The following is a 22,855-nucleotide window of genomic DNA, read 5'->3' as shown; positions in this document are numbered from 1 at the left end:
AACGCCCAGGCAGAGATGCCCCGAGGCTGCAGCCCCGCTCCTGCTGCTGCTACAGGCCGCGGGCAGGCGTTGGTTGCCCTCTGGGCCCCACGGCCTCGCGGGGCTGGTGGGGCTCCGGTCTAGGTCTCGCCACCGGAGGCGCAGGCCCTGACCAATGCCTGGTCTGGCCTGGCCCTGGCGAGGGGCCGCACGCTGCCTCGCACACCCACACAGGCTGCTGTCGCCACACCGCGGGTACGGGCCTCTGAGGCCCGGGGAGGTCAGCCCGCGCGCGGAGGGCGGGCAGCCATGCAGTGGGACCCAGACAGGCTGGAGACAACAGGAACCCCATGAAATTCAGGATGAAGGGGAAAGTCAGCAATGACAGAGGCTGGAGCTGGAGAGGCTCTGCAAGGAAGGCCCTGGGGGCCTGGCGGGCACAGCCCTGGGCCCTCGTGGCAGTGAGGGCTCTGCGAACAGGCACAGTTGGGAGGTGGAGGGAAGGAGCTGTTCCCCCCAGCACAGTGCTTGTCAGACTGCATCTAGGTACTGCGTCCAGTTCAAGAAGGATGTTGATAAACCAGCGTGATAAACTGCCGAAGGAGGGCAGCAAGTGAGGAAAGGGCCAGGTTGATTCCTCTGCTCTGCACCCTCAGACCTCGGTTGTCCGTGTCCCGGGGTGATGCATGCTCTGAACCACGCGACACTGGGACTGGAGAGCCAACAGACCTTCTCCTCTTCTTAAGCTATTTGACACTTCAAACCACATTTTTCTTGATATCTTTTAGTTTTCCTAAAGATGCATTCTTATCTTCTCATGCATTGTTACCTAGTTTGTTTTTTCTGTTTGTGAAAAAGTCTTTTTGTTTGTAATCATCACTTCTGTCCTCCTCCTAAACAAGTCTGCAACAGACCAAAGGCATCTTATCTCACAAATTCAGAACCTGGAAATCAGATTTCCCCCCCAAAATCAGGTTTGTCTTAACAAACCTATCAATAATGAAAAGTGTGAGTTCTTGGGTTGGTTAATGTCCTGTTTTTCCTACAGACACTGTACGAGGAATGACATCAGCATTGCATACTCATGTTGGTTGCTATAAATCATGATGTATTTCTAACAAATCAAGAACATTTTGCTGAAGGAAACTCAGATGTGTGGTAGATTGGTCACGACCTCACGCTGATGTTGCTGCCTTTTCTTCTTTGGCAGCACAAGGTGTTATGTGATTCATGGACAGAAAAATTTAATTTAAAAAATGGCTGCTATCTAATTTTCTCCTGCTAAATTGTTCGAAATGTTTTTAATGAAATGCTTTTCCAAAACATTTTTAATGAAATGCTTTTCACCTTGAAAGAATTGTGGACAGGGACAACAATTAGTGTTTGTCTAATCTGGTATAATAAAACACCAATTTTGTTAATAGTCTAAGGAAAATACAGAACACTTAACTATAGGCCAAATGGATGATAACAACATTCAAATGAAAAAGAACTGTCAGGTTATTTTTTATCAACTTTGACAGAATGCCAAAGTGGAGGTTGTTAAAATGGGACGCTATTGTGTATTCTGTTTGTTACTGGGATGAAACTTGGGATACTGAATTTAGTCTTTTTGAAGCTAGAAGTTTTTTCCTGAATATAAAACAGGAATGATCAAAGCTTAAAATACCTCCCCAAGAAAAAGAAAAGGGTTTTAAAGCAATATTGTCTCAGCCCCGCCACGTAGAAGTGAGCCACTGTAATTTTTTAGTGCACAGCTTGGTCTGTGAGGAAAGCCTGTGGGTACGCTCCTGCGTGGGCAGAGTGGGAATGGGAACTGTCAACCCTCAACCCCATTAATTTGGGACCCCATCTGTTGTCCTTTTGACAAGACTAAAGATGTGGGGAAGAAATCAGGATATTAAATCTCACCGTTTTCCTGCTCTGGAGCGAAATTTTACCTTCTTTATTGAAAGTGTTCCTGGACTGGCACTTGCCAGGTTGTGACAAAGTGAATTTCACAGCTTGTCTTGCCCCCAGTCCTGGATGGCTCAGAAGAAAGTGCTGCAGCGTTAGCCTGCTCAGGCTCCTCTGTCAGCAAAGGAAAAACGTCCTTTCCAGCTCTCCGATGGCAGCTAGCAGGATGGCCAAAATAAGGTGAGGCTGTACTGCTCCCAGGTCAGAAACTGGTGACAGCATTACAAACATAATTTATTATACTCGCAGGCATATAGAGAAGATGTGAAAACTCCTGCAGTTACTAAATGTGAACTAGTGAGAGATACCAGGCTTGTCCAAACCCAGAAATTTCTACTGATTTCTACTCTTTGGCACAGTTTGCATGCTACCTCGTGGCACAAGCACCTTGGGGTACCTCCACCAGGTGTTTGCTGTAGGTAGGGGAATGCCCTGAAAAACTGCCCAAACAAGTGCTCTGCACATGGCACTTTTGAAGGTATATTATGCTCTATTATTCATGTTAGCGTGTTGCTGCTAGCTGATTATTAGCTCTGGTCTGCCACTGATGAACCCAAGGCGGTGCACGGGGAGATGCTCTTTTCCCAGGGATTTGGCAGGTTATCTGACCCAATCCCTAGGACAGAAATAATACGCAAAATTGTCTCAGCCTTAGGGCGGTTCTGAGGAGTTTGCTTTCCTTTTGTTGCCTTAAAGCAGAAAGGTGATGTATAAAATTTTGCCAGGCACCTTATTTCTACTAGGAGGCGCTCTTTGACCTGGGATTGGATGGGCCTCTCCACCCGCTTTCAGATGCATCCTCAGTTTGTGTTGTCCTCGTAGGGCTGTGCGTACCTTAGCTTAAAACACCTCACAGCCCAGGGAATCATGGTGCGCCTCGGACTCAGATGCTGAGGCCATTCCCTCTTCCCAATTTAGGAAAGTGCTGTTTATCAGGGTTCTAAATTTATAGATAATTTGGTGGCTCATCTCTGTTTGCAGAAGTAAGTGCAAGAGGCAAAGGCATTCCATGTAAGTTTAAGATCAATGTGTTAGACCAGTAAGCAGAATGAAGTCCAATAATGAATTATTCAATATTCCATGCAAAAGTTCCTGTAGTGAGGTATTTTTGGTTTTTTTTAGCTTAAAGGATACTCATCGCATACACACTAGATTTAAATAATCTGCAAAAGCTTTTTTTCTTTGTGTATGTGGGACAAAGGCTTGCAGTTGTCCCACTCTCAGTGAGAGTCCTGCATGTGCCTTTTGCTGGCTTTGAGCCTCAGTGTGAAAAATGTCCAGACCATTTCCAAATTCAAGAAATATTTGTAGCTACAGTTTATGGTTTATCCACCATACAGTTAGATTTATTTGAGATTATTTGGTTTTGTATGATTCACACTCAGTATTTTTTATTGCTGCATTGTGTTTCTTGTGGTCTGTAAACCAATGGATTGTAGTTTCTGGAAGGCTGTGCAGTGATCTGAAAGGTGCTGCTAGTCCCACAAGGCCAAAGACTTGAAGAGCTTAGCACAGGGTGCCTTTATTTCCACACGCTGTTAGACCTCTGTATTCTTGCTCCTGGCCACGCTAACTCCACAGTGGGCTTAGCTCCCTCCAGCTGGTTTCGTGATCCGCCTCCTTTCTCCAATGTCCTCAGCTGCACATCCCTGCAGAGAGAGACTAGGAGGACAGTGAAGGCTCTTTTATTGACAGGTCAGAGCACGGCTCAGTTTTGCAGTCCCACGGACTACCTCACTTCAGCAGAGACTGTAGCGGCATGCCCTCGGGAGCACTGATTTGTGGCGGCCCTTTCACTCTGGAAGAAAAGAAGGCACGTTTGGGCTGATGGACAGAAGAGCAGGGAGCCTGACAGTCCCGATCCCCACCGGGCTGTCCCTTCATCCGCTGCCACCCACAGATGGGGAATTACAGGCGGCAGAGAGGGACGTCCCCCGCCTCTCTCAGCAGACTCTGTGTGCAGGGCAGGATGGAGCTGACTCACTGTGCCTTCTCGACATCCTCGATACCCTCAGGCAGGTGCGCGTTGAGCGTCTCCGGGAGCAGGAAGGCCACCGAGCCGCAGCACACTGCTACACCACAGTACGTCACCTCGGGCAGAGACCTCCACACCTCATCCAGCAGAAACACAAGTGGGGCCAAAGCCCCGCCGAGGCGTGCCACGAAGGAGGTGTACCCCATCCCATTCTGCCTGGAAAGGTAGGGCACCGTGGTGGTGCAGACCACCATGAGAAAGAGATGGGTACTTCTTTCATATCAGACCTTGGGAAAAAGTGCAGACCCTCTTCCCCTTCCCCCTATTTTTCTATAAGTGCTGAGGCTTTTTTCCCCCCAGGTTTTTCCTCTGCCAGGTTTTTTCTAGGTTGTTTTTTTTCTTTCTTCATATCTCCCTACAATGGTAATATTTCCCAGAGAGCAACCGTAACTGCTGTGAGAAATAGATTTATGTCTATTATGAGAAAGAAGCTGCAGTTCCACACTAAAAATATCTGCTCTAAAGTTGTTTCCACTTAAAATGTCTAAAACCCCAAGTGCATTTTCTACCCATCCCCTAGTAAATCTTCCAATCTGCTGAGAGCAAACCTAAGTCCCTCCTTCTCCCAGGTACTTCTAGGCAGGTGGCATGCACTGGAGATACCTGTGAGCACCTTTGGTCCTGCTGTAGATATAAGCCCAGGAGGGCTTGGAGAGGAGGCCAAAAATAAGACCTGGGACCTATTCCAGTTACTAATTTTCAGGGGATGGGTGGCATTTCACACTGACAACAAGGATGCCAGGACCTACTTGTGCATATGCAGAGTAAGTACTGCAGAAGGAACCAATGTTTTTGTCTTTATCTGTCAATGTCTTTGAGCATGTAAAAATACAAACCAATCTGAGAAGAAAAGTAGCAGATTGGTGTGCCCACTTCGGTTTAAATATGCATCATTCCCCACATGCAACAGACCAGTGAAAGTTAAAGGACTAAATGGCAGAGAAGGGTACTCTGGGCAGGGAGGGACAGGGGTGAAGTAAGCCACAAGGCCTGCTGTGATCCGTTAGGGCTTTTTGAGACTTTCACAAAGAAATCAGTGAGGTGATTCCCTCCACCAGTCTCAGCTATATCCCAAACTATGCTGATGCTAAATCTGGTTTTATGTCACCATTACCCAGATATTTCAAATAACCTCTCTTTTTCCTCCTGAAAGTCCCTGCTTTAATATCATCTGATGTCCAGAAGACTGTCAAACATGTAGTAGTACGTGTCCCTTATAAAACTTGGTATTTCAATTGATTATTTTTGGGGTCTTTTAACAGTTATTGGCAGATTATCACAGGGAACTAAGACTTTACTAAGCACAGATGCCTTATGGAGTTCAAAAATCTTCCCACACAGAATACTCCTCACCTTTCGATACATCTCCCTATCAACATAACCTAACCACACGTAACCCAGGTAAAAAAGGGTAGCTTTCTGCCCCTTTCTTGTGAGTATGTGTAATTGCTAGAACCTGCTACTTCTAGAGGCAAGGCATCAGTCCTGCAGTCTAGCCAACAGCACGTCCTGCTTTGCTGATGTCGAAGACCTGAGGGTGACATCCCACCGAGGCTCTGGTTGTGCATGCAGGAGAGTGGCATGTCTTACCTCAGTACGGTTGGGTAGAGCTCAGAGGTGTACAAGAAGACAGCAGTGAATGCAGCTTCTGAGAAACCTTTGCCCATAATGGCTACTACAGAGCGCAAGGAGGTGAAGGCTAGGAGGAAAGAAAAGACATTTATGACAATGTTCAAAGAGCAGCCTCTAGGAAGAAGGTTCTTGTGGCCTCAGGTACAAGAAGGAAGAAGATTCAATGCTCCTACAGACAAAACAGGGAGCTTTGTAGCCCTGGAGCTGCTGTCTCCAAAGTCTGGATCAGTAAGTTTGGTAAGTATTAGCCCGAGTGGGAGCTGAACTGATGCAAGGATAGGTCCTGATATTTCCCATTGGACAATGTCTATAATAAAGATAGGCACTTCACCTTGCCATCACTGGACCCTTACTAGCCGCTTCACAGTGACTGGAGACCATCTGTTGCCACCACATATTAGGGCTAGCCCACATTAGCAACCTTGTCCCACACATGCCCTTTAGGTGGAGGACATCTCTATACAGAATTGCCTGTGGACAAGATCTATGGTTCTCCTTCTCTAGCACTGTACAGAATGCAAACCTCCCCTTTAGCAAGTACTGCATATAGCAGAGGAGCGTCTCACGCTTGGGAATGATGACGTTGGCTCCGATGCATAGTCCAGTCAGGATGAGTGCCCACGCCTGACTCTGCCGTCGTCCAGCTCGATTCATCACCACATACATGATCATCTTGGCTGGAATCTCAATGACCCCAAAGACGAACTGGGAGAGATACATGTTGAGCCCAAAGCCAGTTAGGTTCATGCTCATGCCATAATAAGAGAAGGCAACACCAAACCTGCAAGGAGTGTGTGGAGAAGGGGATTAGGGAAATCCAGCCGGCGAACTGCAGGACAAATCCCCTGTGTGAAGTGGCACTGCTTACCATACAGCCCCAGAACAGAGAGAGATCTTCCGCAGGACTGGTGTCCTGAACAAGCTGATGTAGGAGTAGCTCCCTCCTGGCTTTTTGTCTGTTGCCATCCTTCTAAGGGCCTGGGAGAGGTGGAAAGAAGGAAATAGCTCAGCTGCTGTACTTTTAGGATCCAGACACGAAACCCTAGACAGGCTGGGGCCTTCGCCCTTCCCAGCTCCAGCTCCGCCTTGGATTTTCCATACGTTGCCATTGCAGGACAATTCTCTGGGCATACGTTGTCAGAGGCACGTCTTCCTACAACTTTATAGATTGCCTACCATTTTAGACTTCTTTTTCTTTCCATGGCCCCTTCTTCCCTCTTACCTAAATACCCCATGTGGCAGAAAGGGTTGCAGAAAAATGGCAGACCTTGGTGTTAGCAAAGTCAGTGTTCCCCATGTTGTTGCCTGCTGTTGTGTCAGGTCTCAGACAGGAACAAACAGTGAGCTGCATGCTTTATTCTCATTAATGCATTTATATAAAGTGTGATTATTTATACATCTGTTTATAAATATGGAATATATAAAAAAGTCAGGCACTGAGAAGTGAGCCCTGCCCATAAGGAAGAAGAGAGTGCTTATTCACAAAGTCTTTTAGCGATTGATTGACGGTAAGTACCAGGAGAGTTGGTAAGTTCTACTCCCTGGCTGAGATGCGAGAGATTCACACAACTACAGGTCTGCAATGCAGCTATACCTAAGCTAGTTGCCATAGGCTCACTGTGTAGTTAATGGAGATCTCCAGTGGAAGTGATGGAGTCATTTTATCCTAGAGCAAACAACCGCATTTGGTCAGAAGAATCGTGTGCTAGCCTCCATCGGCTATTCATTAGACTGCAGACTGTACAGGAGACTGCAGACAGTGATGATGTGGACACCTAATGTTGGGAGAGATTAATTCCTCTCAGGACAGCCTTGCTTCACCATGTCCAAAAATCATCAGCAGATGCAGGGTAGGACAGTTAAAACTGATTAGGTTATGAATCACAGGAAACCTTGAGGAGAGAGTCTGGTTAACTAGTTACATGTATTCTCAAATCAATATCCTCTTCAGAGAAAGCAAAGCCTCGGCTAAAGCTTTTGCACAAATACTTAATCCCAGCCACAGAGCCGCATAGGGAACCTACAACTTAGATGGATGAAGAGGGCCTCCAGCATCTTGGACCAGAGGATCATCTTCTCCAGTGCCTTGTCTCCAACAGCGTCCTGCAGTGGAACCTACAGAAGAGCTGGGCAAGCATGTAGAGATATTCCCCTAGAAATGTCACCACCTCCAGCCCTTCAGGGACTTTCTGAACCAGACAGGGTGTCTGTCTGTTTAGCACCTTGATGATCCTTTCCCACACTATCTAGTGGTTTGTTGAACCCATGTTTTTCTTTTATTTCCGTACACCCATCTCTGGATCTGGTAACTTTTGTTAATACTGCAGTATGGCAAGTAAGTTATTTTTTTAAACTTTTACCTTTTTTTTTTTAACCTTTTTCACAGACAAATAATAAGTCTTTTCATCCAAATGCATAGGATGAATCATAGCACTGATAACAGACTACTTCTGCAATGCTGAGAATTTCAATATTAGCTTCAAGTTACCCTGATGGCAGTCTGTCCTCTCTTTAAGTTGCATGATTTGCTATTAAAATGGGTAACGTAAGACATTAACATGGAAAACATCTTCCAGTATGTACTGCTAGCCAGATTTCTTGGCATGTGGAAGGACAACTGGGAGAGCCAGAACAGCGAGAACCCCAAGAAACTTAAAATGCACATAATTCAGTGATGACTGGGGAGGGAGGAGGGTGAGGGAATCTGCAGGCCTACAGCATCACCTACAATTGAGATGGTGCTGAACAGTTATGAGGGCTGGGGACTTGCAGAAATATCTAATAAAGGAGAAATGCCAGCCCAAAGAGCTCTCTGGTTAAAAGAATTGCACAAAATGAAAGAAAGCGTTAGGAAAGGGAAGAGGATAGCTGTAAGTAACAGCATGTTTCACTAGGGAAGAGCTAAGATTTTATTTCTAATTGCTTACTATTCTTTGCAGTTTTTGGATGAGTGATAAAGCTTTTCATACTGAAGAAAGAATTTCACACTGGGAAATTCCTTAGTTCTATAAGACAATGCTATTAAACCTGAGAGTACGTCACTAACATGCTGGCAATTATCCAGAGATTATACGTCTTTCAAAGTTCAGTCTTCTGAACTAAGGAAAATCAGTTGTTACCTTAATAAGCCATCAAAACACACTGATGCACAGTCAAGTCAATTAAGCAAACTAGAATCGGGCAGTTCTGTGTTGCCTGCATGTTTGGATATGGACAAGAGAAAACAAGCACGTCCCTATAAACCTCATGAATCCAGCAAGGTGTCACAGCTGCAAGCTTTTCTTGATCGTGGTCCAGTGGTCACAGTATGGTGTGACTTGGTACAAGGCTGTGATGGTGGGGAAGCCCCAGCTACATTTCCTAATGCTAAGAATGGTATGAGGGTGCAAGCCCATGCCCTTCCTGGTGAAACACTGCACTCTGAAATACAGAGTCATCAGCCAAGGCTGAATGAAAGAGGCTATAACTTGTTATTTTTACATATTTAGTCAGAGCTACTGGCTTGATTAAAGGCAAGGAAGGGTCACACTCAACTCCTGTCTGCCACAACCAGTAAATTCGTAATTTCTCACATGATTAAACAACATGTTTCTGTTGTAAATCAAAAGGGCTAATCACCTTTTCAACAGATACTAAGAAAGTGCTTTTAAAAAATGTCACGCTGGCCAGGATAAGACAGTGGCATGGTTGCAGGAGCACTGGGTGCAGAGATGCAGCTGGACCATGACAGCAAAGCACAAGCCTCCTGTGCTGGTGCCAGGGATTTCCCATCTTCCTCTTTTGGTAAGAGGAAAACCAATGGACTTTAAAGGAAAGATTGATGTTTAATGAACCACAAACTTCCGTACCCACTGGATTTCACAGCTAAGCTTTGTTGCTCTTGAGAAGGTCGAGACAAACCATGTGGACCAAATTAGTCAGAGGTTACAGACCTGCAGCCATCCAAGCCTGGCTGTGAAGGGTTGTTGTGAGCACTGACTGTGCTCTGGTGTCTCCCCAAAGGGAGAAACCAGCTTCTGCCTGGCCCTTGAGTCCTCCCTAGAGCTGAGACATCACTTGCACTTATCAACATCCCCTGGAGCCACCAGCATGTCCTTAAGTAAGCGTCATGGACCAAGGTCTCAACATTTGTGAGTCTGAATGCAAAAATAAATTTTTAAGATAGAACTGAACACAAGGTGAAGATCTCCAGATCAGCCTCATAGCTTGAGCTTTGGAGTTGAAAAGAGGTGGCTATTTTTTAGGGTTCTCTTTCCCTTTTATTTGTTCAGTCATCTAGCTGAGCTTCTTCACTCTATCCTTTACACCTCTGGGGTCAAGCAAAAATGGATTCAAACCAGTGAGTACATGCCTACTTTGCCCGATGTCTCACCCATGCCACATTCCTTTAAAACTGCTGGCAGAGCCATGATTGACTTGAGAGCAGAGCTTTAGCCAGGGGAAAAAGTTGATTATGCCAAATGTTCTTTACACCCACATTCACCACTGGGGCACTATGGCTGACAATCTCCCGGTTTCCCATGTACACTTAACGCAGCCTGAGGTGGACTAGCCTTTACATTTTTGGATAACACTACATGCAGTATCTCAAGCGCAGTATGAGAGAAAATATGCTGTCTACATGCTATTAATGTGTGTCTGCTTTCTGCTAGCACTCTACCAACACTTGGCAAACACTACGGCAACCAAGGCAAACACTAAGCTGCACAAATTGCTCATGCACCTGCATGCTCTCCTCTCTGTTACGGGAGTGATGCCTCTGCCTTACTTTTTCAGGCTGTGCTTCTCTCTCGCTGCGTATTTAGTCCAGTGTCCAGTGCATTGAGGCTTCTTGTCATGGCAATAATGAATGGAAAGACACTCCACCTAATGAAGGGGGTTTCTGGCCTTATGGGAGCTGAGCTGCTGCTTTATCTTTAGGAGTGGATGTAGCTGCTTTCTAGAGTAAAACGGAGCACGGCACCCTGTGGACCACAGTGCCTCACAAATCACACTGCAGGCTGAGCATTGCTTCAGCTATCAAATAGAAGTAAAACAGAGAGAGAGAAAATGGGAGAGGAAGAATGTGTGTCTGGATCTTCAGTTTCTCACCTCTGGTGAGACAGCAAAGTCTTTCCTTCCATTCATTCTTGCACATCTAAGCAGATGCCTGTGAGCTTGTTTCACTTTGCCATTGGCTATGAGCCACCGGGCAGACTCTGGGACCCACCTGGTGCGAGGAGAGAAGACAGTGTTCCTGTTGGTGCTCCATGTTTTCCACCCCACACACATGGCCCTGGCCACAGAGACGGGGTCTTCTCAATGGGACTTCAACATCAGCTAAAAATAGCAACTGTGGTGCATGAGGATAAGAGTAATGGGACACCCTTGTTATACATACATGCTGTTCTACTCTTAAGGGAGTACAGTCTGCTAATTGAAGTATGTCTAGCCAAAATTTTTATCATGTGATCTTTGATCAAAGCTTGAATTTTCTGAGCTGGTTGAAGTTTCAAACTCTCATCAATTAAAATTGGCCCCAGAGAGTTTATATTTACAGACTCATGCTTTTTGGGACTCTTTAAACTTTGAAATTGTAGGGTGTAAAAAATTACTATGTAGAAAGGATTTAGTGGGCTCTATACTTACTCTGTTAATTGCTAAAATTATTTGTTTTTCGCAATAATCAAAGCCTTCTGCACAAGACAGTCAACTGGGGTCTAAATCATTGTGGCTGTGGCCCCCAGTGAAGTATCCAAGCTAGTCATTGAGCGACAAGGGATACTGTACTGCTGTAGAGCTAATTAGAAACTCTGAGAAGTCTGCTTAGCAGACCTGTGTAGGGTAGGAGTCCTGTGACTCTTATTTTTCTGTCTGTTCCAGCAAAAGATCCAGCACTTGTCATAAACTAGCATCTGCAACTCCCTCTTCTTGGACTTCTCTCTGATCTTGCATCTGGTTGCAATTCATGGCTACATGGCCCTGTTTGGCCCAGAGCTTCCCAGGCCACAGTGCAGCCCATCTGGCCTAGAGGGTACATGGTGTTTTGTGGGTCTGCATAGCAGACAGGGTCCAGAAGACATTGGAAATACCCCACAGTGGCTACATTCTGCTAGAGCAGCCAACACCTACCTCCTGCTGCTCAAATGTGTCCCCTGAGAGAAGCAGAAAACAGAATCTGCTGTTCGCATGGAGACTTTCAGCTGAGCATCCTGTGCAGTCAGTGGGAAGACTTACAACCCTGAAGAAGGATGTGGCTATGAGGTCTACTGAGGTCACACAGTTGTCAAAAACCTCTCTTTGGAGTCTCCCACTGAAGCGGTCCGAGACCAGTTCCCTGTAAGCTGTTGGTGATTAATGTGCCCTAAATCAGGTTACAAAAAACCTAATGAGCAACTGCTGTCACTATTCAAGCAGTAGCTGAAAAGGATGTGTAGAGCAAAAACATTTGCAGAACTGGTCTTCTGGAAAGTTTTCAATTCCTTCCTATAAGCTTGTAACCCAGTGCACCTTGGGAAATATAAAGAGTGAAAGATGGCATTTTGCACTCACTGCCACCATCTCCAGAGTATAATATTATGTCTTTTGGTTGTCTAATGTCTCAACTGAGTTCTGACATTGTGTCAACAATATCTACAGAGTGTGCTAAATTAGATTTTGATTCCATACTTCAGGGACTTTTAATTATCCAACAATCACTGACCTCTTGGTTGCTTGAATTTTGATCGGACTACAGTATAATTTGTTGGAGAACTAATCTCCATAAAAGGCATTAACATAAGAGAAAAAAAATCAGCTATCATGGAAAGGGTGGGTCCAAATGTATCTGAATTTCAGCACTTCCCAGGACTCAATTTTTTATGGCTGGTTGTCCTAGAGAAAGAGCAAGACAACTCAAACTAAAAAAGTCAGCAGAACACATATTGCAGTTGTGCTGGACTTGATCAGCGAAATATCAGATGTTACTCTTTGCCAGAAAACCCTTATCACCAGCAAAACAGTACATCTTTTCTGAGCCATTGATTAACAACAGCATCAGTTTATACCCCATTTTTCATAAGTATTATTTGAGATTTTTCTGCTCAGTCTGTGCAGCTATTTAATCTACTGCTTCATGCTGATGGACAGACATAGTAAGCAAGCAAACCATAGTCTCTAGAAGCCTCTTTGATGGCAGCTGAAAGGCACTTTAGCATTTGGATATCACTTTCTGCTCAGCGATTATGCATATAATTTTGGGGCCCATGTGTCTAACAATCAGAGCTTATTCTGTGTGGTTTCCAGCTAGAGCTCCCCGTCACCCCTGAGAGACACGTCTGTGATTTCTGCAGTGTGGTCCAGCACCACACCAATGTCCAAGAGGAACTAAACAACCACCCTAAGGTGGAGGAGACCCAGACACCCATTTCTGCATGTTTTCAGTGGGGCAGTTGTGGGAATGCCTGCTTGCTTATTTCAACACAGGACTTTTGTCCAGCCAGGAAATGGAGCTGCTTATTCAAAGGACTGTTTTGGATCATCGAATAGGTTGATCCAATACACTTCACATTACAGTCACAGTATCAGTGAATCAACCCTGTATTCTGGTCTGTTTTACTACATGAAAAAAAGAAGGAAAATGAGTTTCTTTGATTAAATGAACCATCTTTCATTTTAAGGCTTAAGAGATGTCAGGTATTTCTTAAATAAGGCTACAGGAGGGAAATAGCCCACAGAGGCAGATGTATTTGACCCATCAGGATGGTTACACAGCTGAGAAAGGCCATGGGAAGTGCAGAGATAAATGAACCTGACCTAGCCTGCAGATGTCATTGGCTCATATGGAAAAATTGGTACCAGAGGTATCCTCCTCAATGAGGTGGGGACAGAGGATGGATAAATTATTTATCCTGAGTCTACCAGGGATTAAAGCCAGGGATCTGGTCTGGCCCTGCCTCCCTTTATTGGCATCTCTTTGCTTGCTCTGAGCCACGTCTGACAGTGCTTGCAGCACCAAATCCTGCTCCTTTGCGCTGCAACTTGTCCCCCAAATGTCTGGCCTCAGCCCCAGTCCTGCCTCCTCTTTGTCCCCAAAGCCGTGGTGCGACCTTGGCTCCTGGCCTTGTCGGAGGTGGGGAGAGATGAAACCCAGGCCACTCAGTTTTCAAGAGCTGCCATGCCTGGGCAATCCGAGTGCAGGACACAGATGAGTCCTGCTCCTCTTTGGATTGCTGGAGCCAGTCTAGGATCAGTGTTGCAACATTTGCCGCGCTTACAGAGCAGAGGAGGCAAATCACAGCCCACTCCCAGCCCCACTAGCCATCCGGCTCCAGGTCGCTGCACTCACCACAGGCAGACAACGCTCAGAAGACAAGGTCCTGTTACGGCTACTAATAGCCAGTGCCATTCCCGCACCAAGTACGCTACCATGGCCAGCAGCATGTTCCCGATGCTCCAGAAGATGCTAGTCAGGATCCCGGAGAAGGTGCGGTGCTGTATGTCCACCCACTCCATCCCTGCAAGAGGAAGGCAGCGTTCAGCTGGAACACACAGGACTTCTCCAGGAAGGGGTCTGCAGGGCTCTTTAACAAGGGCAAAGTGAGGTAATGTCCCTGGTCTTCTTCTCCAGGAGAGTTCCACTGTTTGGCCAACATCTGGCACATTTCAAACGTTCATCCACAATGCTTAACCTCTTGCAAAGATGTAAGCAACTAAAATAAAGCCTTAAAAGAAGAAATACTGGACATATAGTAAGAAACAGTGCTAAAAACACCTTAGGTGATCCTTTTTTTTTCATCCCATTCAATTGCATTCAAATGGTCATCCTGCTACAACTGCTAACAATCAGAAATGTCCCTCCCAAGCTCTACTTTGCCTTGCAGGCATCAACCTTTATAACAATAAAAAAACATAGCAGACCTTGGGATTTGTCAGGTCTTGTGTGGACTTTTCCAGTATTGAGGCCATTTTAGCTTGATTTTGGCTGTATCTGCAAAAATCCTGGAAATTTTTGCTGCACCTGTAACTTGCTCTTGGGTACAATGAGTCTTGCCTAGTATGTCCCAACTGTATCTACAAAATCATCCAGTGCTCTGCTGAGTACCCTGAAGTTTGGAGCTTGTTTTTATTATATAATTACCTGAATTCTTCGGCTTCAGTTTTGCCTAGTTCTGTATGATTTTTTTTTTGTGGTTCTTTTGCCCCACTCTTTCTAAAAATACAGATTGGGAACTTATGAAAACTGCGAGCAACCTCAAGACTGGGGAGGTAGAAACACCCTGCGAATGACACACTCCTCCTCCTCCTGCTGAGGACATGGCAACGCTGATAAATTGTCTTAACAGTGTGTTTGAAGGGTGAGAACTCAGTATCAGAGGAAAGGGGCAGATACTTTGGTCTATGGCTTTTATTGTACTACTGATGATCCTTAACAGGAATTGGGTAGCATGGATTGCAAGTGTTAATGTTGCAGCAGAAGTACTAATTAGTGGTTGTTACATTTTGAGTAGACTGTTAAAGCGTTAATTAGACTAACAGAAAATTGTAATTCTTGGGTCCTCCCAAGAGGGATGTACTTTTGGCTGCCTGTAGTGAAATTGCACACATAACTATTTCCAAACTCCTGTTCCTACTAGCTCTGCCCTGTCTGGTAGACAAGTCCCTACCTACCCACTGCCTGTCAGAAGTCCCCCTGTACAACCAGACACCCACAAGCTGCCACATACCTACCCAAAGGCAATACAATAAGGGAGACGCCGCTCAGGGCCACCCCAGTGAGGGTCCGCATGATGGCCAGCATGCTGTAGGAGACGGAGGCAGCGCTCAGCATCCCAAATATGACAGAGCACACAAGCGACAGCAGGAGCATGGCTTTCCGTCCGAACCTGCCACGAATACAGGCTGGGTTACAGTGGCTGGAAACCTGTCCCAGGAGTAGGGTTTGAAATGGGGCAAACCAGAGGCTTGAGAAGGAAAATTAAAATATTTCACACTCTGCAAAGAGCACAAGATGCAACGCGCCAGAGAGAAGGAAACAGCTCTGGATATAACCGGTGCCACAGTGGTGCAATACCATTCAGAGGGCCAGCCTGCCCCCGTGAGCATCGAGCATGAGGCTCTCCAATGGAAAGAGCAGCACTGATCAAAACAATATATCGGGCTCCCCTTTTCAACACCATCATCAAAAGCAGTGATGTCAGCTTGAAATCCCATGCTGCTGGCTCACCCTGCTCCCTCCAATGGCTGTCCCCATGCCTGGCTCAGCATGTCCTCCTCCCGTGGATCACTCAGGACCAGCCACTGCCACCGCTCTCGAGGAGGAGAGAGAGCCGTGACACTTTCACCCCGATCCTTGGAAGAAAAACAAGGATCCCAAAGGAAAATAAGAGGAATCAAATTGTCAGCCCACATGTGCAAATAGCTCTGATGTCCTAAGGGGTCTGTGAGAAATCTGCTAGGAGGTCATTCCCCAAGGGTTTTGGAAGTTGTAGGACCATCTTACCCCGGTGCAGAGTCCTGTGTGGAGAGTGTGGAGAAATACAGAAAATCAAATACACACAAATGCACATGTATACACACACACACACACACAGAGAAATATGTGTGGATGTATTTCTACACAACCTATGAAAATCTAAAAATCAAAATGGGGCACAAAGCATCAGTCTTCTGATGAACATCAGCACTGCATGTGATGAAAGCTTAGGTTCAAACTGGACTAGTAAATTAACCCTGTCAACAGGTAATGTTCAGTCTATAGGGACTGCAATCCTGGTCTGATTCTGGCATTAGGGCTCTCTTAGTGGCCACCTGAGAAGGATGGTGGCAAGGACAATTGCTCCAGAGCAAAAAGTGATATGCCGGGACATAATGCCACAATAACGTTCCTAAAAATGATCATAAATGACTTCATGCAGCAGCTAGTTAATGAATCTACTGGAGAAAAAACAACTTGTTGCTTGGACCCAGGCAGTTTGCTGGATCTGCTTTGAAATTTAAGCAGAGCCAGCTTCCAAAAGTCATTGTAATGACTTCGTGTCTGCTGGGTCAGAAACACACCAGAGCTGGATCCGGTTTCCCAATAGGGTAACTGCCTAAGAAAGAAGATACATTTTTTAAATGAAGATTTTTCTTGAAAATACAGTGAGAAGGATATAAACCCATCAGATTCCCTGCAGGCCGCAAGGCAGCTATTTATGGACCCATTACTAGACTCTCAGCAAATGCATGCCACCTGCTAGGGAAACCAGAGGTGAGCTGGCAGGATTGAACTGCAGGCTACAGGGAGGCTGCTAGAAATAATGCTGTTAAAATTGTCTTCAAAGGGAGAGTTAGGAAAGCACAGCCTCTGAAAGATTAAATGTAGAAAATATAATAAAAAGAGCAAACTGCACAAGCATAAAAATTTTTAAAAAAGCCATTTTCATAAATATCCCAATCTGGAAGTCTGCCAAAGCATCGTACAGCCAATTCAGTACAAGGACAAGGTACAAAAGGAGTGTTTGGAAAAGAGCAGACAATAACAGAAGCTTTTTTTTTTTTTTTTTTTGCTTATATATGTTCACAGTGAAGGTTGTTGGAGGGTTTACCAGGGTAAAATTTGTCAGTAGGGATGTTCTCAAATCCAAATGTCTGTAGAGGCTTAGAACAAAACGAACCTGAACTGTAGCAAAATGCCAGGACCAGATGGTTGTCACCCTGGAGCACTCAGATGAGATCTCTGCATTACTGTTAGCACAAAGAAGTGGGACCTCTTCTCTGTTAGAGAAAAGGAAGGTTGCTAATGGGACGTCAGCTTTTAAGGGGTCTTAGGGGAGATGGGGGGCATGACGCCTGAGGTTTAACAGATCTGCCAAATTTACTGCAAATTTACTGGATGCACTGCCCCCGCTGCCATTACATGGGCTTCAAGCCTTTTCTGATGTGACCTGCGGGCCCTGTGGCCAGGTAGCTGAGGTGGGCAGTGCACAGCCAGCTCTGCTCCAGGCTGCTCAGGAGGGCACAGCTGGCTGTCAAACCCTCGTTAGCTGCCACTTTAGCAAACTGAAGGGTCCTGGTCTGGCTAATTGGAAGTCAAGCTGTAACTTGGTCTTTTTTGTTAGCTTCTCTGAATTTTCTCCATTTCTTCTGTATCCTTTTGAGATGGGGAAGGAGGGTGAAGGGAAATCAAAACTGCACACAGTATTCAAGATGTGGGGCCACTATGCATTTACGTGTTACTGCATAGTGATACTCTCTTTAATTTTATATTCCTTTCCTAATGATTCTTAATTTCCATTTGCTTCCCCAGCCACTACTCATTGCTGAGTGGATGTTTGCCTCGAGCTGTCTGTAATAACCCCAAAGTCTTGCTCCTGAGCAGCTATGGTCAGCTCAGAGGCCTCAATTTTAAATGAGAAGTTAGAGTTGTTTCTCTTTATTTTAGATTGATCTACCCTGAAATTTTGTCTTCTGATACTCCCATCCAGTCACAGAGCTCTTTAATCTCCTTCTGCAGTTCTCCACACTCAGATCTCATCTCTACCAGCCTGGTCACTCAGCATCACCTCTCCACTCGCTCCTTTTCCAGGTAATTTATAAATGTGCTGAAAGGCACACAAATCCAAGCACAGGTCCCCACAGGTCTCCCTCCATTGTCACAACTGAACACTTAATCTCCCCTCTCCTTCCTGGCTTTTAGTCAATTATTTAGTCATGCAGAGACCTTCCTTCTTATCCTAGGGCAGCTCAGTTTCTTTAGGAGCCTTTGGTAAGGAAACTTCTTGAAATCCGTGTAGATGGCATCTATCTCCCCTGTTCACATGCCTGTTAGCACATTCAAAGAAATCCAGTATGTTTGTAAGGCATGAATCTTTTGCAAAACCCCCGCTGATTCTTCACTAGTATGTCATATCCACCCATGTGGCCACTGACTCAATCTTTCAGAACAGTTTCTACTAATTTGCCTGGTACAGATAGATGTCAGGCTGCCTGGAACGTAGTTCCCGAGATCTTTTTTGGAAACCAGTTTAAAACTGATTTGATACATGATACCTTCCCAGCCCTCTGCTGTGGAGGTCACACAATGCCAACAGCGTTCCAGCCTTTTCATCCCAAAGGTCCTGTAGGGCTCTAGGATGACCACTCCCTGCTCCTGGCAGTTTACTGGCATTCACCTGGTGTATTTCTCTACGCCTTCTTCTATCAGCTTATTTCAAAGCTGCAGCTCCAACACCTGCCCCTACACGTTCTCCCACTGTGAGCACAAACTCATTTATGTCTCATACTACAGCCTTTTTATTTCCAGATGCTCCTTTTATGCCTTGATCTTCTACTGGCTCTTCCCCCTCACAATCCATTTGAAAAACAAATTATTTTTCATTTTGCTCTAGCAGAGACCTTCTCTTCTGCCTTATTTTGTCCTGCTCCTTTTCACGATTCTGAATTTCTTTCCCTCCCACTGTGCTATAAAGCTGTTTTAGATACAAAGCCAAGACACACAGTTCGAAGATCAACCAGGTGTCTTGGGTCCTTGTAAAAGTATACTGATATACTCATATGCAATGATATGGATGTAAAAATTCCCATCTTCAGCACTAAGTCTCTGGGTGCTCCATACTGTGAAGCTGGTTCCCCTCTGCTATGCAGTGATTTTGTAGCCTGCCGTACACTAATGCTTGTTTGCTCCCAGAGGAAGGAAATCAGGAAGCGGTTTCCTGCGCAGGAAACTCAGACATTAAATAATGAACAGCGTACAGTGAATAGCACATCCTGATTGCATGCCTGCAGTATGTATTTTCTGGTAGGATTCCTGGTTCTGCTGTTTGCAAAAATATTTAATTTCTTAATTGATGCCCTTTCTAGGTTATTACTCAGATTTTTTTCAGGTTTACATTATCACATTCTAACATTTAACCAGAGAGAGCAGATTCGTTCCTGTTTTCCTCATTGCCTCAGCTCTTCCTTGAGGAATGCCTCCCTGCTTCTAATAACCTCCTTTACCCTGCTTCTCTAGTAACGATGGAGTCAGTTTTTGCTTTCTGGAAACTCTTTTTTTTTCAGCTATATGGCATGCATTTGCTCTGAGCCCCTCACTTAGGTGTCTTTAACCAATCTTCGTATAACTTGCACGGAGTTAACTCTTTTAGCCTCTTGTTTTGGTTTTGGTTTAGCCAGCTTTCTCTTTTTTTAGGCAGTTGTCTTTTCTGAAATTGCTCTTACAGACAGTGGATTTTTTTAGTTTTTACTGTTCCTGCAGCAATGCTGACCACAGTGTTGTGGTCATTGCCGCAGTGCATCTTACTCCTAACCACGGCCAGAGCTGCTTCTCTGGTGGGCTGATAACTGGCTGATCCATGGAACATTTAGCCCTTGCATTGCTTTCCTGTATGACTTTAGTCCAATTTTCATGTGAGAGGCTGGATTCTCCCTTTACGATTGTGTTTTCTCCTTTCTCTGTCCCTCTGATTGCCTTTTGCAGGTCACAGGTTTGTGAAGTTCTCGTCATGAAATTGAAGCCTTGGAGGAACAGCCTGAAAGGGGTCAAACCTGTCTGAAAGGTATCCGAATACCACAGCCCCCATCGTAACGCCAATGAAGAAGAAGGTTGCAGTCGCCTGGTTCAGTCCACGCTGCTCGCACACGAGGTCCCACTGAAACACAAGGCCAAAATGACACTTAGTGCCCAGTTGCCTTTTCACACCCCTTCCTTCCAGTGGTCAGCCATCGTGTCTTGCAATTTATATCAGCCGAATCTCATTGAGGGGTAGAATCCTGCACTAAACTGCACATAGGACAGTGCCGGAGTCCTGAAAAATGTAAAGCTGCATCTTACAAAACTCAGAGGCCTCCCAGTTATCTATCCCCACTGTGACAGCCTCTCTGTGGACACTTGTTGGGCATCAGAAAGCTTTCCTGGGTACCACTCATCATGGAAAGATCCTCTTTTTCCTCTCCTGACCCCTGTGATAGCTGCTCTCAGGGTGCATGTCTCCCCTAGCTCCTTCTGCCACGCTCCTGGGATTGCCCTGGTGAGATGGGCATTTGCAGGGTGCCGCACTGCAGTGAGCTTAAGGCGTGCCTCAACCTTCTTTAGGGAATGTCGTGTTGATATCCAGTTACTGTTGCCCTGACCAATTTCCTTTGAAGTTGTCTGTGCCAGGGACGAAGGATGGCAGAGGGGGTGCCAGACCAAATACTTGCTCCTGATGCTAACTTACTGATTTGTTACTGAGAAGTTGGTCTAGACATTCTTCCTAATTAAGTTAATGAGCATCATTTTAGTTTCTTGGAGGTGCAGATGTTGCTAATCATTACAGAAAGCTAGGCGCAAGCTGCAGAGTTAATTTTCTGTGTGTGCAAACTCGGCAAAACTTAATTTAATCATCAACCCAGCCTTGCAGCCTCTCTGACAAGGCCAGCCAGACCTTGAGCAACCTTTCTTGCTGCAAGAGCAAAAGACTCCAGAGAAAGCCCTGGCCCCTTGGACATGTCCCGAGGCCACTGCACCGTGGGTGCAGCATCATGAGGCTCCATGCTCAGCATCCGTGCTGCAGAGCACCTCCCCTGCCTTCTCCCCAGAGGGTGCTTTGCACCTTTCTCCCTGAAGCAGTGCAGAAATCAGGTACAGACCTGGTGCACATCTGACCCTCACCTCTGTGCCTGCCAAAACCAGAGGTGGTTGGATGGGGGGGAGGAGGCACCAGCTCTAGGTTAAAACTTGGCCCTGTTCTCACTGACACAGTCAGCTGCTATAGTTTCAAACCCAACCATGCCCCTTTTGTCTGACCAAGTTGTCCCCTTCTCTAAGACCTCCTGTGCTTTGGGCCACCTTTCAAGCAAGGTAAAGCATTAACACGCAGAGGTATCACTGTTAGCCTTAGCAAAGCATTTCAGAAGGCAAGTGGTTAATGTTTGATGGGCAGGGACCTTGGGCAGGCTCAAGGTTATGGCTGGCCAGCATGCTGCATCTCAGCGGGAGGCCCTTGGAAAGCACATTTGGCTTGAAGCAGGAGACACTGGTGGTAAGAGAAGAGAGGCAGCGTGATCCTGGGGAGAAGAGGGGGAAGCCGGAGGGCAGTGAGGAGGGGTGGCCAAGGGAATAGAAGTTACAAAGTGTTTGGAAAATCAAGAAAGCAAGTCATGGGCTCAAATGAAATCCTGATGGGGTGTAATCCTGTGCAAATGCCATGTGGCCCAAGCAGAGAAAATCCTATATGCGTGTCTTCCTCCTGCCCCTCCAATCTCTCAATCACCTGCAGAAATTAAGATGCGTATAACAAGAAATGTTGGCTTCTAAATATCAATCTAAGCAAGATGCTTGTAATAATAATAAAAAATGGTGGCTTCTAACTCTGAGCTTCAGAGAGCTTCCTCATCCCAGGAAATCTTCTCTAAACAAGTCATTTCCACTGGTTAAAATGCAAAGATTCCCCTCTGACTCTGTGCACCCAGCGAACACTTCTCCATCTGCTCCTCAAAACACTGAGCTAATTTCATTTTTGGCTAGATCACAGGCCAGGCGTTACCTGGGTGGAGATGGTGGAGGTGAACTGTGAGTGGTCATAGACCCATCCGTGCTGGCAGTGCTGGATGATGGAGTTGTTTTCTGGTTGCAGAGAGGAATTGAGCAGCAGGTGAAACTGAGGCTGCGAGAACATCTCACAGGACCTGAAAGTGCCATCGGGCTCCCGGGGGATGCTGATGAGCAGAACTTCTTCCATGGTGAGATTCACAAATGCCTCTTGGTGTGGAATTGCACAGTGATGAGAGGGCGTAGCAGCAAGAAAATTGTGCAGCAGGAAATGCATGGGGAGGTTGATTCTTGGGAGGCAGAGGATAAACAAAATCAAAATCTGGAATCTGCCAAAGCCACCAATTTCCAGCAAGAGATCCTCAAATTTCATCTTTTCTATGGAGTTTGCTCATTCAGAGCAGCTACGTACCAAGGAGCAGCAACATGAGCTTGAAAAGCTGCCTCTGTCCTTGGAGCTCAACTTCCCATGGCTTTTCATACAGCCACTTCACTGGACTTTGAGACCTTGCTGAAAGGTTGCAAAAGTCACAGTGAAACTCTCCATTTGGGGTAGAGCCAAAAAAATTATCCTGTGTGCACTCAACAGATCTATTTCAAGTGGACCCAGCACAAGGTGTCTTCTCTTTTTAGAGTCCTTTTCTCCTGTTGAGGTATTTGAGAGGGAGAGCCACATTAGGAAAGGAGGCTGGGGCAAGAGTGTTGTGAAAGCACTGTCGTTTCTAGTGTGTGGGTACCGTGCAGCATCTCAGGCACTGCAAGAAACTCTGTCTAGTGTGAGCTGA

At 45.8% G+C, this 22,855-nt stretch overlaps 1 protein-coding gene across 2 annotated transcripts; it reads right to left on the bottom strand.

The window, feature by feature from the left end:
• Window positions 1-3,669: 3,669 nt before the first annotated feature.
• SLC22A7 (solute carrier family 22 member 7) lies at window positions 3,670-22,524 on the bottom strand. 2 transcript variants are annotated; one of them, XM_009272605.1, is made up of 10 exons: window positions 22,066-22,524; window positions 20,087-20,190; window positions 15,290-15,444; window positions 13,908-14,076; window positions 10,694-10,811; window positions 6,471-6,580; window positions 6,169-6,383; window positions 5,561-5,669; window positions 3,920-4,126; window positions 3,670-3,733 (listed from the first exon to the last, which is right to left on the bottom strand). In XM_009272605.1, exons 1-10 carry the CDS (start codon window positions 22,441-22,443, stop codon window positions 3,670-3,672), a joined length of 1,629 nt encoding a protein of 542 aa, XP_009270880.1. In that variant the 5' UTR covers window positions 22,444-22,524. The 2 variants fall into 2 exon arrangements, with proteins under 2 accessions (XP_009270880.1, XP_019325838.1); XM_019470293.1 differs by lacking the exon at window positions 3,670-3,733 and having other exon boundaries at window positions 3,916-4,126.
• Window positions 22,525-22,855: the final 331 nt, after the last annotated feature.

Source organism: Aptenodytes forsteri, unplaced genomic scaffold (genome assembly GCF_000699145.1).
Source record: "Aptenodytes forsteri isolate BGI_AS27 unplaced genomic scaffold, ASM69914v1 Scaffold238, whole genome shotgun sequence".
Lineage (NCBI taxonomy): Eukaryota > Metazoa > Chordata > Aves > Sphenisciformes > Spheniscidae > Aptenodytes > Aptenodytes forsteri.
The sequence above is the reverse complement of the archived record's forward strand: the minus strand, read 5'-3'. Positions and strand labels throughout refer to the sequence as shown.

Bases quoted from the DNA above. Each gene is read 5' to 3' on its own strand.
- SLC22A7 (XM_009272605.1), bottom strand. From the start codon at position 22,443: ATGAAATTTGAGGATCTCTTGCTGGAAATTGGTGGCTTTGGCAGATTC. The intron at 6,581-10,693 runs GTGAGAAACTGA...CACCTCTCCCAG, and splicing joins ACTTTGCTGTCTCACCAGAG to GCCCTTAGAAGGATGGCAAC. The intron at 3,734-3,919 runs GTGAGTCAGCTC...CTTTTCTTCCAG, and splicing joins GAGGATGTCGAGAAGGCACA to AGTGAAAGGGCCGCCACAAA.